The sequence below is a fragment of the Canis lupus genome, chromosome 22 (assembly GCF_011100685.1).
Source record: "Canis lupus familiaris isolate Mischka breed German Shepherd chromosome 22, alternate assembly UU_Cfam_GSD_1.0, whole genome shotgun sequence".
NCBI classification, from domain to species: Eukaryota; Metazoa; Chordata; class Mammalia; order Carnivora; family Canidae; genus Canis; species Canis lupus.
In genome coordinates this window covers 61,345,483-61,361,104 of record NC_049243.1, presented here as the reverse complement: position 1 = coordinate 61,361,104, position 15,622 = coordinate 61,345,483, and the positions used below count along the sequence as shown (strand labels likewise).

Below are 15,622 nucleotides of genomic sequence, written 5' to 3'. Positions count from 1 at the left end.
TCCCACCGCAGGGTCCCTTGGGCTCCCTCCCCCGGAGACCGACTCCGCCCCCTTCGAGCCTCGGCCGCGGCGGAGCTGGGGTGTTCCGAGGGCGGGGCCGCCTGGCTCCCGCCTCCGAGAGCTTCGCCGGGGGCCGTGGGGTCGCCCCGCGGGCGGAGCCGTCCTGCCCCGCCTCCCTGCGGGCGCGGCCGAGGCGCAGAGCCGGGCGGGGGCGGGCGCGGGCCGGGGCCGGGGCCGGGGCCGGGGCCGGGGCGGGCGCAGAGCGCGGGGCTGGGCTGCGCGGGGCTGAGCTGCGCCCTGGTCCGGCTGCTCCGCGGGGCTGGGCGCGCGGAATCCGGCGAGGACCCAGCATGGCGGTGGAGGAAGAGGGGCTCCGGGTGTTCCAGAGCGTGAAGATCAAGATCGGTGAGCGCCGGGCGGCCCCTGCCCCGACCGCGGGCCGGCTCTGCGGGACGCGGCTCCGGGGGCGCGGTCGGGCGGCTGGGCTCGTGCGCCCCGGGCTCATCCCCGGGCTCATCCCCGGGCTCGGAGGCCGCGTCTCCCGGGGCTGCTGCACCGAAGCTTCCCTGCACGCGGTGCCCAGGGGCGTGGGCCGGGTCCGCAGCGGGCGGGCGAGCGCGCGTTCGTGGGGTGCGCCCTGCCCTGCCCTGCCCTGCCCGGCCCTGCCCGGCCCGCGCCCCCGCCCGCCCCCATCGACAACTGCCCGGGGGAGCCTGCGGCCGAGTCGGCGGGGAGGTTCCTGCCCTTCTCGCTGGCCCGGGGCTGGGGGAGGGAGTCTGGAGGGGGTGCCCGTCCCCAGCGCCGTGTTGCCTCGGGAGGGTGATGGGCAAGGTTTTCCTCCCTCCCAAGACCCGGATCCTTGCCTGGCGTGATGTCACACGTCGATGCCACCAGTGTGCGGGATGAGCGGACGGCTTCTGGGGGCCCGGGGAGCGCCCTGCTGGGGGCGGGTGCTGGGGTCCTCCCTGCCGCATCGCCGCCTCCTCCCGCGGGGCAAGGGGCCGCTGGGAACGCAGCCAGGCGCCCAGTGACCGTCAGTTGTTGATGACATCTGATGCTGCCTGAGGAATTCCAGCTACCCCAAAGCAGCGTGCTGCTTCCTGTCTGCTTTATTTTGGTTTATGGATCATTGCTGAGACACCGTTGATATTTGGCCGAGAAGCACTGTGGATTGAATGTAGCGGTTCTTCAGGCACCAGGAGGCCGCCTGCAGAGGATTTCTCTTGTTTACTTGGTTGAAATCTGCTGTCACTTTTGTACTGAGAGATCCAAGGTTGCGCCGCTGCTGTAGTGGGGTCAGGGAACTCGCCAGTACTAGGGTCTTTCAGCCAAGAGCCCTCGCTCAGCCCTGGGCCCACTGAGCCTTAGTCAAGGGAGCAGGAGGGGAACCTGGGGTGGGCGAGGGTGCCAGGCTCTGCAGGTACAGCTGGCAGGAATGGGTCTGAGGTCTTCATGGTTCAGGCCAGGCACCTCCAGTCTCCTGCTCGGTTCCAGGAGTGTTCTGGAACAGTGGTAGACCGAGCAGGGAATGGCACAGCACATGAAGCAGGGTAGTGAGGAGACTGTGGAGATGTAGGAGAGCAGCCTCACTAGCCTACCAGTCCATGTCCATGGGTGGGTTCTGGATCTTGACAAGGATGGGCCTGGTGTGGAAGGAAGGGGATTTGAAGACCCTGCTTGGTTAGGCTTCCTGTCTTTCATGTTCTACCTTAAACACGCAAGAGAAACACCCAGCTCAGCTGAGGAATGGTGCAGTGCCTGTATACTTAAAAGTCCTAAACATCTGCTGTCTCTAACCCCACATGAGAGTGGGTACTGTTGGAAGTTTTGAAACACCTTTCTCATGTTTGGGGGCTTAGCAGTGAACACAGCACCACCTTCCAACTCCCCAGATGTTGGTCCAGCTTCAAGAAACTCTTATCTCTCTCTCATCTCTGGGGGTCTTTGTCCACAACACTGGGCTGCAAGAGGGAGATATCTGTGTGTCACCTTTGCAGCTGGGGGCATTCAGGGAGCAAGGGTCTACACCCAGCACAGACAGGGCATCCTCCTGTGTTTGAGCACAGACATGGTTCTAGGCTGTGCCTCTGAGTTAGAGCCTGGGCTGGAGGCCCTGAAGGTTAAGTGGAGGGGCTGGTTTGGGGCTTAGTCTCATTTAACTCGAGGGGTGGTCTGTTAATAGAATGGGATGAGGATGGTCCTGAGCATGGAAGGTGGTAGTGCTGAGCTTTTGATTTCTTTCCCTAGTTGTCTCTCGTGGCCAGTCTTGGCTCTGGCTTGCCTGAATGCCCTGGTCTTTAAGGCACAAGATGATGAGGAACACCACAGTTGATCTGGAAGAGGGGCACACATGCATGAATCATACACACAGTCACATGCACACTTGCCTCTTCTTGTTCGGGGACACACTGGCCAGGCCATCCATTCATCTTTGAACCTTGTCTCCAGGCTAGCTGGCTGCATGCCTGTGCGCTCTTGGCTGGCTGACCCAGTGCAAATGTCTTCCCCTTCCATAGCCTCATGTTTCCATGTACAAAATGCAGGCAGTAATTGTCTACTGCATCCGGTGGGGGCTTACAAGACGATATTGTTCCGGCTCACATTCATGCCCACCCCCTCACTCCCGGAAAAGCAGAGAAAGAAAAGAATCTCCCTGAAGTTACACTGGTAAGCAATATCACTAATCTTGTTGCTAGCTAAAAAAGAAAGGCAGTACGTTTTTGGGGGATGAGTTTTTTAGGTGTCAGGGCCTTGGGTTGTCTGGTGGTTGTGGTCCCCAGGCTGAGGCTGGGGACAATGGGAAGAATCTTTTCATTGTCTTCCTCTTCCCCTTTCTCTGGCCCTTCTACCCTCTGCAAAAGCCAAATCAGAGCGAGGCATTCTTATTAGATCTTTTTCGGGCCTTGTGGTGAAGAACCTATTGCCTTTCCCATGGAGATCTTGCAGTTATTTTGGGTGGTTCTTCTGTATACTTAAAAATCCTAAACATCTTCTACCTTTGGTAGTAGTTGTTGCTGTTTTTATACTAGTGTCTCTTGTGTAAGGCCAAGTGCACTTCCTATGAGATTGTAGTTTTGAGGAAGTGTGCCTTTCTGACTTTCCATGAGTCAGGGCCTTTGTGCTGGGAGGGAAGCAACTTGAAGACTGTGAGTGAGGCGTGTGTGGAGGACCCACAGAGAAAGCCCTTCTGGGAAGCATTATTTTGGACTCAGTGCTCCTCTCGGCTTTGTGATATAGCTCTAATTCTCAGTGGTACTTTCCTTTTCCATAATAGTTACCTCTGGTTTTCAAAAGTGTCATCTTATCTTGATAAATGTGTTCAGTTAAGAGCAACATACAAAGGTTTTTCTCTAGAGCTAAAAAACAAACAACAAAAATCAAAATCTAGCCTTGCACTTGAATGAGAAAAGCCCTCTTGCTCTGTTTTTTTTTTTTTTTTTTAAGATTTATTTATTTATTTATTCAGAGAGACAGAGAGAGAGAGAGAGAGAGAGAGGCAGAGACACAGGCAGAGGGAGAAGCAGGCTCCATGCAGGGAGCCAGATGTGGGACTCGATCTCGGGTCTCCAGGATCATATCCCAGGCTGCAGGCGGTGCCAAACTGCTGCGCCACTGGGGCTGCCCTCCCTCTTGCTCTGTTAATGGTTTTCATCATCAGGTTTGAGGGCCCAGTTTGGATCCACTGGGCATGTTGGCCTCCGTGTCCCCAGCGAGGCCACGCTCTGCCTGGTTCCAGGCTTTCCTCTCTTGCCTGTCTCTCCCTCCCTTCTCCTTGGGCTCAGAGCACACTCTCGTGTTTTTTCTCTGTAAAGTTACCACTTGTCCACCATCAGGGTCGATGGCAGGTGGGGTCCAGTGCAAACACATTGGGACTGACAGTGCCCACCATTCAGCACAGCATGGCCCAGGCATGGGCCCTGGCGGGCCTGCCCCAGCCTCATGCCCTCCCTCCAGCTAGTTACAGACACAATCCCTCCAGAAGCAGGAGGCCTCTCAGGCAGGAACCAAGGGAGGTGAGAACAGGACATGGTGGCTGAGGGTCTCTGGCCTGTACCTCCCTGGGCCAGGTGGCTGCTCAGGTGGGGCGTGGTGAAGATGGCCCAGACCACAGGGCCTGGACACTTAGGGTTCTGCATCTGCTCTGTTGAAAGTGGGATATTTAACCAAATTTCTGGCATGGGAAGGAGTAGTGTGCTCATCCCAGGGTCCTGTGAGGGTCAGCGAGGTGCTGCTCCTGCTTGATAAGGTAGTTATCGTTAGTACTTCCCAGGGCTAAGGAGACATGGTTTTCCTGACCAGAGAAAATATTTTGTGAATATGAGGAAGTGATATTAGTGATGTTAGCTTTTTCACTGTGTGTGTGTGTGTGTGTGTGTGTCAGTGAGAGAGAGACAGTGGGAGAAGGGGCCATACAGGCCACACATGGTTCTTGGCATCAGGGATTTTGTATTCTCTTGAGCTGTCTCATGCTAAAATTAACCTGGATATTCTATTAACCGAGCTGAGCTAGCTGCTGCTGCTGCTATTTTTAACCCTTAAGGACTAGTGTGCAGACCTGGGCTCTGCCTGGGGAGCAGCCAGGCTCAGAGGCCATTGGGGATTTCAGTTTGTGGCTCCCTCGCTGGGGAGGGCTGGGTTTGCTGTGCACACGTGTGGCATGCAGAGGGTTGCAGACTTCAGGATCTAGTTTATGCGTATTATCTCATTTTAATTTAAGTTTCCACAACTCTGTGACATTGAAGTGGAGAAAAGGAGAGCCATATAACTTAAATAACCTGCCAAAGTCACCCAGCCCATGAAAGCAGAGCTGGGGGCCTTACACCGATGCCAGTGTTATTCTTGCTACTTTACTACAGTCTGTCTTTCTGTGTGATCTTGGGTTTGAATGGTAGAGGTGCAATGAAGAGCTGGGAAAGACCGGTTCTAGGCCCAGGAGGGAACAGGGCCACTGTCTCCCGTGGGTGGACCACCAGGGGCACTGGCCTGATTGTCTGCAGACTTGGAGTCATTGACTAGGGCTGCTGGGGTAGAAGGTCGAGAGGAGAGAATTGTGGAGATGGGGTCTTCAACAGAATACAGAAATCCAGAGATGAATTGTTAAGCAGGGTCACCAGCAAAACATATGTTTTGGGAAGAGGCATGGGGCAGGTGAGCGGAGCATGGGTTCCTATCGGTGGAATCATTTGGCTGGAATATAGCATTTGGTGGGAACGTTCGGTTTGCTTCTCCGAAACCAATGAAGCATCTGAGTATGTAACACACATTCCTGAAGGCATCGGGGAGTCGGAGCATCGGCATATCATGTTGTAGTCATAGATGTGCACATGTTTAGAGAGGAGATGGGTATATTTGCTTGAAGCAAGCAGAAGTAGTAGCCGCTCATGCCTGAGAATTGAGATGTGCAAGTTGCCCTTGAATGTGTGGCTGTGGGTGTACGTCCTACTTTCCTAGTGACCTTGGAGGTAGTTTCAGGCCTTGGTGGGCACAGGCAGAGTGTCCTTGGCTGCTGTAGGGACCACAGCCCCCAGGAGCCAGTGAGGTGAGGAGGGTATGCCTAACGACACCGAGATCCCAGACCCAAGTCTTTGTTTCTCACTAATTCTGTGACTCCAGACAAATCTTTGAAACCCTCTCTGCCTCAGTTTCTTTGTCTGTCAAAGTGGAGAATAAGACGTTTTTCGTGAAGTTTAATGAGACTGTGTGAACAAAGGCACGTCCTCTGTGTGACTTTCCAGGCAGGAGGTGTTCTGTTAATTGTGTGACAAAGTGAGGTTCCAGCCAAAGCAAGATGCATTAGTTCAGAGAAAGCTGGACTTCCATATGCGTGTTTGCTCATGGGTGAGTTCTGGAAAGATGTTGGGAGCAAGTGGCCCTGAACCTGCCATGAGGTTTCGAGACATAGGGAGCCAGTGTGTGATGTAGATCCTCATGGACACATGGGTGGCTGGCATGGCCCACATGGCCAGCGCTGTGTATGGACGGATGGCCCTCTGGCCTCTGGGTGAACCTTGTGGGGACTTGACGTCCTGTGTGGTGGTGATGGTTGTCCCTGGAAGGTCTGAGGCTGGAGAGCAGAGGAGAAATCAGGGTGCTTGAGCAGGGAGTCCTCACTGTCTGGTCTCCTGTTCCTGATGTTGGGGTGGGGGTTTGTATTGGCACAGTGAGGGAGGGGCTTCTATCCTGATGGGGAGAAGTGCTTTGACCAGCAGGTACTGATGTACAGGTATGATCATACCATACTACCATAGTCTGCTGTGAAGTGAAGCCTAGCAGAGAGTGGACACAAAGGAAATACCAATGGGAAGGGTGATTATGCTATGGGGCTTCCACAGTGTGGAATATTGCGCAGCTTCCAGAGCAGGGAGTTAGAGCCAGGCCAGGCTGTGTGACATGCAGGAGTTCCCAGGGGTATGACTAGAAAGAGAAACAAAACGCAGAAATATCTACCGAAGATCACCCCTTATAGAAGAGCAAAGCGTACACAAGAAGGCGATGTGGATGTCCGGGCGCACACGAGCCTATCAGCTAGACTCCCTGGGCTGGGGACTGTGGACTAGGAAAGACAGCAAGAAAGATCTGTTTCAGAAAATCAAGGATGTTACTGTCGGGCGCACACACGAACTAGGTATTTAGGTAGGCATATGAAGAGTTCAAAAATCACAACCTTAAAAATGGAAAGAACAACTTTTTGGAGAGGCAGTGCCCAGAAAGGTGAAATAATTTACCTAGACTGCTGACAGGTGTGGAGAGTTGGGAGTGGGGCTGCCATTGGAATCTAGAAACAGCAAACCAGATGCAGGGACAGAGGCAAAGTGGTGGGCGCACAGGGCAGGGGCTGGCTCCTGAGTCATCCTTGAGTCTGCTCTGACATGCGGAGACACTGAGCAGACCACAGGGAACTCAATGTCGTGTCATCCACAGCAGGTGACCCAGTGCTTCTCTTTAAGTGTGAGGCAGTGTTCAACGCATTCACACTTCAGTATAAACACAGGTCTCAGGGTCACCCTTAGAAGTATGGAGATGTGTGTCCCTGATTCCTGGCTTCCCCCCTGTTCTGCAGGCTGGACCTCCCGAGGTGGTTCTCACACGAGGGTTGTTGGGTCAAACTCAGAGCCACTTGGGCCTCAGCATCAGGGAAGCTTTGGCTTTGAGTGTCTCTTCTGTCTTTGCGGGGGGGGGGGGGGTGGATGGTCAGGCCGACTATGGGATCAAAGATAGTGATTGCTCGTTTGATGTGTGTCGAAGAGCCGGGCATGTTTCTGCTCACGAGGCTGGACTCCCTGGGCCGTAGCTCTGTCTGTTCTGAAATGCAGCATTGCTGGTTTCAGTTTTCTTTTCTTCTTTTTTAGAGAAATACAGAGAGAGAGCGCGCGAGACAGTGCACGTGTGCATGAATGGACTCACCAGCGCTTGTGGGCAGGGAGGGACAGAGGGAGAGAGAATCTCCAGCAGGCTCCACACCCAGTGAGGAGGCCCATCCGTGACTTGATCTCATGACCCTGAGATCATGACCTGAGCCAAAATCAAGAGTCGGACACTTTCTGACTGAGACACTGAGGTGCCCCCGGTTTCAGTTTTCCAGTTGGCTTGAATCCCTCTCCAGGGACAGCTGCCTTTGTCCTAGATACAGCCGGTAAATGCTGCATCTCACACCTTGGCCCGCACGGGGCACCTCACACACCTGAGCCCGTGTGGGGCTCCCCTCATCTGAACCACACAGGCTGCATCTATATTCTGAAACATGCTGTGAGGTGTAGCACACTCCTCGGAGAGCTGGAAGGGGCTGGAGGCCACGCTCAGGGTCACACAGTAAATCAAAACTTTTTCTAGAAACAGAACAGAGCAGAGTCCCCTTCGTTCCTAAGACTGTGGAGGAATGACTCTCGTGCCTGCTTTTTCCTCCATGTCGTTTCTGTTCCTGTTATCTGAATAATTTCCAAAATGTGAAGCATTATTCTGTCTTGACCCCAGTTGCCAGTAGGATAAAACCCAAAGGTAAAGTCTTTCTCAGACTCAGGGTGACTCGGGCTGGAGACCTGTGGCTGGAGGTGTTTTCCTGTCCTTCAGGCTGTGCCCCCCCCGCCTCCCCCCAAGCATCCTTCGCAGTAAGATCTGCTTGGCAGCGGCAGGTGCCTTCAGCGGCTCCTCCAGCACTAGGAGCAGGACCCAGTCCCCAGGCTTTTCCTGAGAGCCATCGTCCCCTCTGTGTGTGGAGACTCCTGGGACGGAGCTCAGGCTTCCAGATTCTTCAGGACATTTAATAGAGTTGAGAGCACTAAGTGTTTGTGTATTTCTTTCTGGAGCCTCATGTGCAGACTCTACGGTCCTCTTTGTGGCAACATGGGTCCGCTGAGGCGTGATCTTGGTGTGGGCCGGTCGTCCTGTCACCCAGTCAGGGCGGCTCCTCCCTTTTCGTCGTGTTGGTTGTAAGAGCCCATGGGTGGGTGAGGCCTGTTATGGGGCCTCTAGATCTCTGTGGCTTTGTTGGGTGTTTCCCTTCTTCTGAGGAAAAGGATTCGTTTTCCTTTTTTTAGCTCTTGTGGTTTCTTTTTTTGGTCCCGAATCCAGTTCTGGGAGGTACGAGAACAGCAGGTTTGCTCGATTTCGTCCAGTTCATCGCACCCGCTCAGTCATCGCTTAGGGAGCCACGGACACGTCCTGCCCCACCCAGTGATTCTGTGGAGGGTGCAGGCTGGGACCGGCGACTGGCCCCCACCTCTGGGGCTCAGGGAAGCTGCTGACGTCTCTGAAATGACACCAGCCAGAGAGCTTGTGAGGGACCCGCAGTGCTCAAGGCCCTCGTGCGTTTGTGGTCAGGGGGAGCTGCCTTCTTGGGTGGTTATGGAACTGCTCCCCCCGCAGGAGACGGCTGCCCCCCCCCCCCCCCCCAGCCTGTCTCCTCCTCGTGAATCTTTACGTCAGGAGCGTCTGTAGCACTTGGACACTTACTCAGCAGAGTGACCCCTGGGGGCTCAGAGCCCCCGACCACTTCTCAGCTGCCTACGGCCCACAGCCCAAAGGCTTCTTTCTGATTATCCCTCCTCCTGGGGGGTGCCCCCTGCCCCCCAGGTGACCCCCTGCCCCCCAGGTGTCTCCTGCCCCTCAGGTGTCCCCACTCCCCCCTCTCCCCCAGTACCCTCACTCCCCGCAGTGCCCCCAATCCCCTCGGTGCCCTCACTCCCCCCTGGGTGCCCCCACATCCCGCCCACTCCCCCCACGGTCCCCACTCCTCCCCACTGCCCCCCCCCCCGTGCCCCCACTCTTCCCCACTGCCCCCTCGGTGCCCCCACTCCCCCCTGGCTGCCCCCACTTCCCCCCAAGTGCCCCCACATCCCCTCTTTGGTGCCTCCCTCCCCCTAAGTGTCCCTACTCCCCCCTGGATACCCCCACTCTCCCTTGGTGCCTCCACTCCTCCCCACTGCCCCCCTCCAGTGTCTTCACTCCTCCCTGGGTGTCCCCACTCCCCCTTGGGTGTCCCCACTTCCTCCCCTTCCCCCCAGGTGTCCCTACCTCCCCCCCACCTCCTCTCCCTCCTTCCCCCTAGAAACCCCTACTCTCCCCTCACCCCCACTCCTCTCCACTCCCCCCAGTGCCCCACTCCCTCTCAAGTGCCCCTGTTCCCCACCAGGTTCCCCAATCTTCTCCCCCATGCCAAACTTAACCTTGTGCAGGGAAACCTCTCCGGCCAAGGCAGGTAGTGAAGACATGGCCTTGTGGCAGGTGGAAGATGGGTCAAGTTGGGGCAGTTACGCTTGGATATTTCAGGGTGTGGGTCAGCCCCAGGCCCCTAAGCCTCTGGGCACCTGCTTGTTTTGGCCCAGCTACACTGGGACTTTCCAAGGCTGGGGTCAGAGTGTGGTCCGGAACTATGAGCAGAGATCCAGGAATAGGAGTTGGTTCCGGAAAACCCATCAGTGTGCAGACCCTAGGGGAACCTGGCTGGGCCTGCTACTTGTTGTGACGTCTGGGGTGGGTGCTGTGACCCAGCCGGTTTTCCCACGGGCTGTGGGATGTGGGCCTGGCAGGGGAATTCCAGACCACTCAGGGTTGAGGCTGGCAAGCGCTGCCTGTTCAGGAGGCCCTGCTAGCCTGTCCTGAGGCTCATTGCCCTAACAGTTGTTAATTTAGGACCAAACAATTGGGTATTTTATTACCTTATAGGGATGAGTTTCAAGGGCAGTAAACTGCCTACACGATGTATACACAGAGAATACTTACACCAACGTATAGTAGGTCTAGGAGTCGGTCAGGCGTATGGAGGAGCCAAGTATACTTGGACTTTCCTCACAGCTGCACCCTGTGAAGCGGAGGGTTTAGTTAGGGAGGCAGTTGTCCATCTGGTCTTTCTTATGAGGTCTCCCCTTGTTGGAACATGGTTTCATGTGTGCACATATACACATGCACAGAATACACACACAGATGCACACATGGGCACACACCATACACACATACAAGGATACACACGCACACATGTGAGCACACCACACGGCCCTGCATACGTGTACAAAATACAGGCACACAGATGCATACATGTACACACATGGGCACACACATGCACACACATGGGCACACACGATACACCCAGACACGTACAGATGTACATATGCACATGTAGGGACACACATGCACATATGCACACACGGGCACACACCATACGCACAGATATAAGCAGATGCACGTATGCACACATGGGCATGTACACATGCACACATGGGCACACACATGCACACACATGCACACATGGACACACGTACACAGAACACACACATGCAGGCAGACACACGGGGACACACTGCTCACACAGGTACACACATGGGCCCTAGGGCCTGTCTTGGGGGGTAGAGATGCAGGATGCTGGGTGCCCAGTGTGGGCATAGCATGGAGACTGAAGGGAGGCTCACACCCCTTTGTGACAACTGTTTCCCACTAGCTGAGATCTATGGCACCAGGGAACTGGTCATGCGTGACACAGTAGAGTGTGTGGCATTTAAAAAGTTCCTGTTTCTCAAACAAATCAATCTTCTTCTGCCCCATACATTGCAGAGTCATGTGGCCCCTGTGAGCTGATCCCCAGGGGGCCTGGGGTGTGGTTTGGGGGCACCTGTAGTCGGAGAGCCTGCCCTGGAGCCTGCGTATGTGGATACCTAGGTTTCCACTTTCTATGATTTGAGAGTTTTCTCTGGAGTTGTTTTTGAGTTTCTAATTTTTTGTATTTGAATCAGAAGCCTTTTACTTTTCAGGCCCACATCCTGGGCCTTGTAGCTTTTTTTCCCTAGTTGTTTCTGGCCTGTTTGTCAGCTGGCTGCCCTCGGTGGGAGTTCCCTGTCTTTGGCCAGCTCCAGGGACTCTGGGCTGGGCCGTGCAGCTCAGGAGGACACAGTGGAACTCTGGGAGACAGGAGAAGGCACCGCCGCCAGCACTGGTACTTGAGCTGCGTCCTTGCGGGTCTGCTGCTGGCGTGCTGACTTGGGGCAGGCCTTCTGGGCTCAGGGGTCCAAACCCTGGACTAACAAGCTTGCTTGTGAGAGCCCCCCTGAGTGGCATCAGTACACACACCTTCCTGGAAGGGGGAGGCCGCACTTGGGTCACGATTTCCCATTTCCCTCTGAGCCGGTTGGCTGCAGATGGGGACTCCTTGGGAAATCATGGGAGGTGATGGTCAGAAGACCTTCCTTGGCTTCCTGAGCCCCCAGATGGCTCCATCCATCTGGAATCCCCGGCATTCCTTTCTCTGTTCATCATTTCCTGCTGCGAAGTTTGCGACAAGAGTTTGAGAAAGAGTTTCTCAGCATTTGGACCCAAGAATGTGTTTATGCATGTCCTGACTGGAAAGAAAGGGTCACATGGAAAGAAAAAAACACTTGTCATTATGTTTTTGCTCAGTATCTTGATTTTCTATTTGTGATTGTTTCCTAAAGTGTTTCCCAGTGATCCATTTGGGGAACCCCTTTCCTGGCTTCCTGGACCAGCAGAGCCTTTGGTCAAGGGAGTGGACGGGGTGGTGAGGAAGGAGCAGGAGGGGCCGGCACAGAACCAGACTCTTACTTCTGCTGCACCACTGTGATCGATAACAGTGTAGTCCAGTGTCTCTCCCTCTGGAACGCACCCCTGCCCGCCCCCCCGCCCCCGCCCCCGCCCCACTACCGTCGTGCACTGCTGTCTACCCAGCCCGCATTGGCTTCCCTGTGGCAACTGTACAGAATCGCTGGTTCTGTGAACATAGGAATGTTGGCTTTCAAAAGTAGGATGTGTGTGTTGGTCTTCAGCGGAGAGGGTGAGCCGATGAGCGAGCTGCCTCACACTCCGGAAGCTAGTTCCGAGTTCCCTGTTGCCGTGGCCTGAAGCGGGAGGTGTGGGAGGTCTCCTGTGCACCGAAGCTGGAGGTGCTGTGGGTCCTGTAAGTTGGTGTTGAGTCTCCGGGTTGGGATGGGGAGGTAGGAGGGGCGGCATCCACAAGTAGGGGTGAGACAGGTGACTTCTGGGGTCACCGCAAGGCAATGGCAAGAACTTGATGTGTTAATCACAAATGCTTGTTTGGGGGAAAAGTTAGTTTTTAGAAGGTTTTCTCCTGCTGTAAAGTGCTCGCAGGTTGCTTAGGTGGCGAGTCTGAGTCACGCAGATCGACCATTGACCGAAGTCAACCCAAGGGGGGCCCGATGTTTCTGTTTCATGGAGGTTGGATGCTATCATCAAATGCTGTACAAACTGGGTATTTCACAGCACACACAAGAAGTAGAGGACTTTCTTTCCAGGTTTTTACAGACTGAAGGTTAAATAAAACAAAGTCTTGTATTTATGGGACTAATAGTAGCAGGGATTTTCAGTTCTTGGGGAGGCGAGCCTTTCTCTGTGCTAAGAAGCCTGGGGCGGTCTGGCCTGCTCCTGCCCTCTGGGGAGCAGATGTGTCCATGTGCCCCTTGCACACAGGGTACTTCCCTAACCTGCAGATTCATTTTTCATTATTCAGAGTGGTCCCCATCGAACAAGAAGAGCACTTTTATCTTTAAAAATAAATTAAAAATCAACTCCGTGTTCTATGTATTTGAAGATTTTATCTGTTCTAAAGTGCAATTTCCCCCACATTCAACAGCTCTGAAGATTTGCTTCCCCCTCCTTGGCAGCAGGTGACAGTGGTCTGTTTTACAACAGAGGCTTCTCAGGCTCCTTGAAATGGGGGGTATTCCAGGGAAAACGGAAGCAGGGAACGCTAGGGACCAGGTCTAGAAACTGGGTGACTGGACAGGACGCTGTCTTGTACATTATGTTTGCAGGGGTACATTTCAGAGTAGCAAACCGTCTTCAGCTAAAATAGAGCCTGCAGGGCGGGAGAGGGTGGCAGGTGACAGGTGACGGTGCCACGGGGTTGGTCCCATATGCCTCCTTCCTTTCCAAACTCCTCTGTAGTTTGCAGAGGCCTTGGCGGGAGGGTGACGGGTGAGAGTAAGAAAGCAGTCATTGAAAATGCTTCAGAAATGAGGCTCCCGACTGGGATGTGTGTGGACAGCAAGGCTCGCCCCTTTCTGGGAGGCCTTCCTGATTCTGGGGTTTCCTGAGTGAATACAGTGGGAAGGCCCCAGCACCGTCTCTCTGGGACCCCAGCTCCTAGCTTCCTGGGCTTTTGCTCAGCACTTGAGAGTCATTGATCTTGTGAAAGCAGAGTGGAAAACCAGAGGAGACAGGGGTCTTCGGGACGGGTGCACCACATCTTCACACCCAGCACCGTGAGACCCATCGTAGGTCCTGCTCCAGCATATCTGGTCCAGGCAGTGCTGATCGCCCGGGAGTGAGTGTGTCCAGACACACACCTTTCCCCTAATGCCAGGGCAGTTTTCACCCTGGGGGACGTCCGGCCACGTGTGGGTTGTTTTTGTTTGTCACCGCTGGGAGGGGGAGGGTGGCACCCACAGCCCAGCACCTGACAGCGCACAGGCACCCACCTGGAGAATGTCAACACCGGGTGGGCAGAAGAGAGGCCTGGGGCGTCGTGCTGGTGCCTGTGAAAACCAAGGGTGTGTCCGACTAGTGCTCTCGGCTTCTCCCTAGGAAGTGGCCAGGAGGGGAGTAGATGGATCTCATGCTTGCCTGATGGAAAGACCTAGCAGTGTGGACCACACGGATACGGCCCGAGGGTCTAGGGTGTGGACAAGGAGGGCAGTGCCTCTGAAAGGGAGTGTGGCCATAGCTGGTAACCTGGCTCTGCACCTTACTTGCTGTGTGAACTTTGGCAAGTCACTTAACCTCTCTGTGTCTGTAAGATGAGGGAGGATAACAATAGGCTTCATAGGATTCTTCAGTGGTGCGGTGGCGACGTGCTGGGCCTACGTGTGCCTTACCTAAGTGGCCCCGTCCCTCTCTCTCCAGCTCTTCCTCACTCTTAGGAGGAGCCTGAGGCCTCACAGAGCTGGAAGGGACAACTGATGGTATTTTCAGGGCCTATGGAAAGCAGGACTGCTGGCCAGATTCCTCAAAAGGACGTGGCTGAGGGGAAGGGCTGGGCTGGGAGGGCATGAGTTGGTGGCGGGCGTTTGGGGTCTGGCCCCCGTGCCCCTGGCTGTGGTCTCACCTCATAACTGACCCCTGGACCTTGGGGCCCTCTTGTCCCATCAGGCTGCCCTCCCGGGGACCCGGGGATGTCTCCAGTGCCACTGCAGGCTGGTTCCGAGGCTCTCCTTCTCTTCACAGAGCCTGGCCCTGGTTATTCCTTAAGTGTGCTGCCTGGGACTTGCAAGTAGAACATTAACTAGGAAGCATGATTTCACAATTAAATGCAGGTTTGCAGGGAAGTTGGTGCCCGTAGTTAGGAGGCTGTGCTTTCCCTCGGGGTGCAGTAGAAGGAGGAAGTGGGAAGGATGTTCTCTGCTACTTTAAACCTCGAGTGCAGCAAAAACCTTCACGCACGGCTGCGGGAGCTTCGGGAGAAGCTGTAGGCACTGTGGTCACAGTCCTGTAGATACCATGGTGACAATCGAAGTTATTTCGAATGTTCTTGTGGCTTTTGTAGCTTCTTTCTGGATCATTTCATGGTTTTATCTCTGTGCCACAGGCCCTGATGGGGAAGTGGTAGTAATGAATCAGATAACTATTTTGGAAACTATGGGAAGTTGTCTTGTGATGAGTCTGCACTTAGAGTGTGCTGGTGCCCCCTGCCCCCCGCCTAACACCAGTGAGGCGAGCGCCGGTTTTGTGTGCTGGGCAGCCCTGCGAGACCAGGCTGGGAGGCTGACGGCCTGGCTGTCTCCTCCTGTTCAGGGTCCTTGGCACGGAGGCATGACGTTCACGTGCTGACCTTGCCCATCAGACACCCAGGAAAACTGACTTCTTTGGCCTCCTGACAACATGCAAATGCTGGGTTGCCCAGCAGTAAGGGAGGCCCTCAGGCTGGAGCTGTTTCCAGGTGGGGCAGCCGTGCCCTGCTGCTCACCTGCTCCGCCGCCCTCGCACACCCATACTGGTCAAGGCACGAGCCTGGCACTTGAGCTGACCTCTCCCTGCCCCAGGGCTAACGGGGTTCTGGATGACTCACTGCACTGGCACTTTATAGAGTCTGCCTTCCCCCTGCGCGTGGAAGTGGGGCTGCGGACGGGTCAATGGAAACACATTGGAGTGAGTGTTTATGTACTCT

At 55.1% G+C, this 15,622-nt stretch overlaps 1 protein-coding gene across 1 annotated transcript in view; it reads left to right on the top strand.

Moving 5' to 3' along the window:
• The first annotated feature begins 246 nt into the window (after window positions 1–246).
• Window positions 247–15,622, top strand: part of RASA3 (RAS p21 protein activator 3) — a 108,822-nt gene continuing 93,446 nt past the window's right edge. Inside the window, exon 1 of the mRNA XM_038570139.1 lies at window positions 247–405. Coding sequence (XP_038426067.1) covers window positions 351–405 — 55 coding nt within the window. The 5' untranslated portion in view covers window positions 247–350. The remainder of the gene's footprint in view (window positions 406–15,622) is intronic.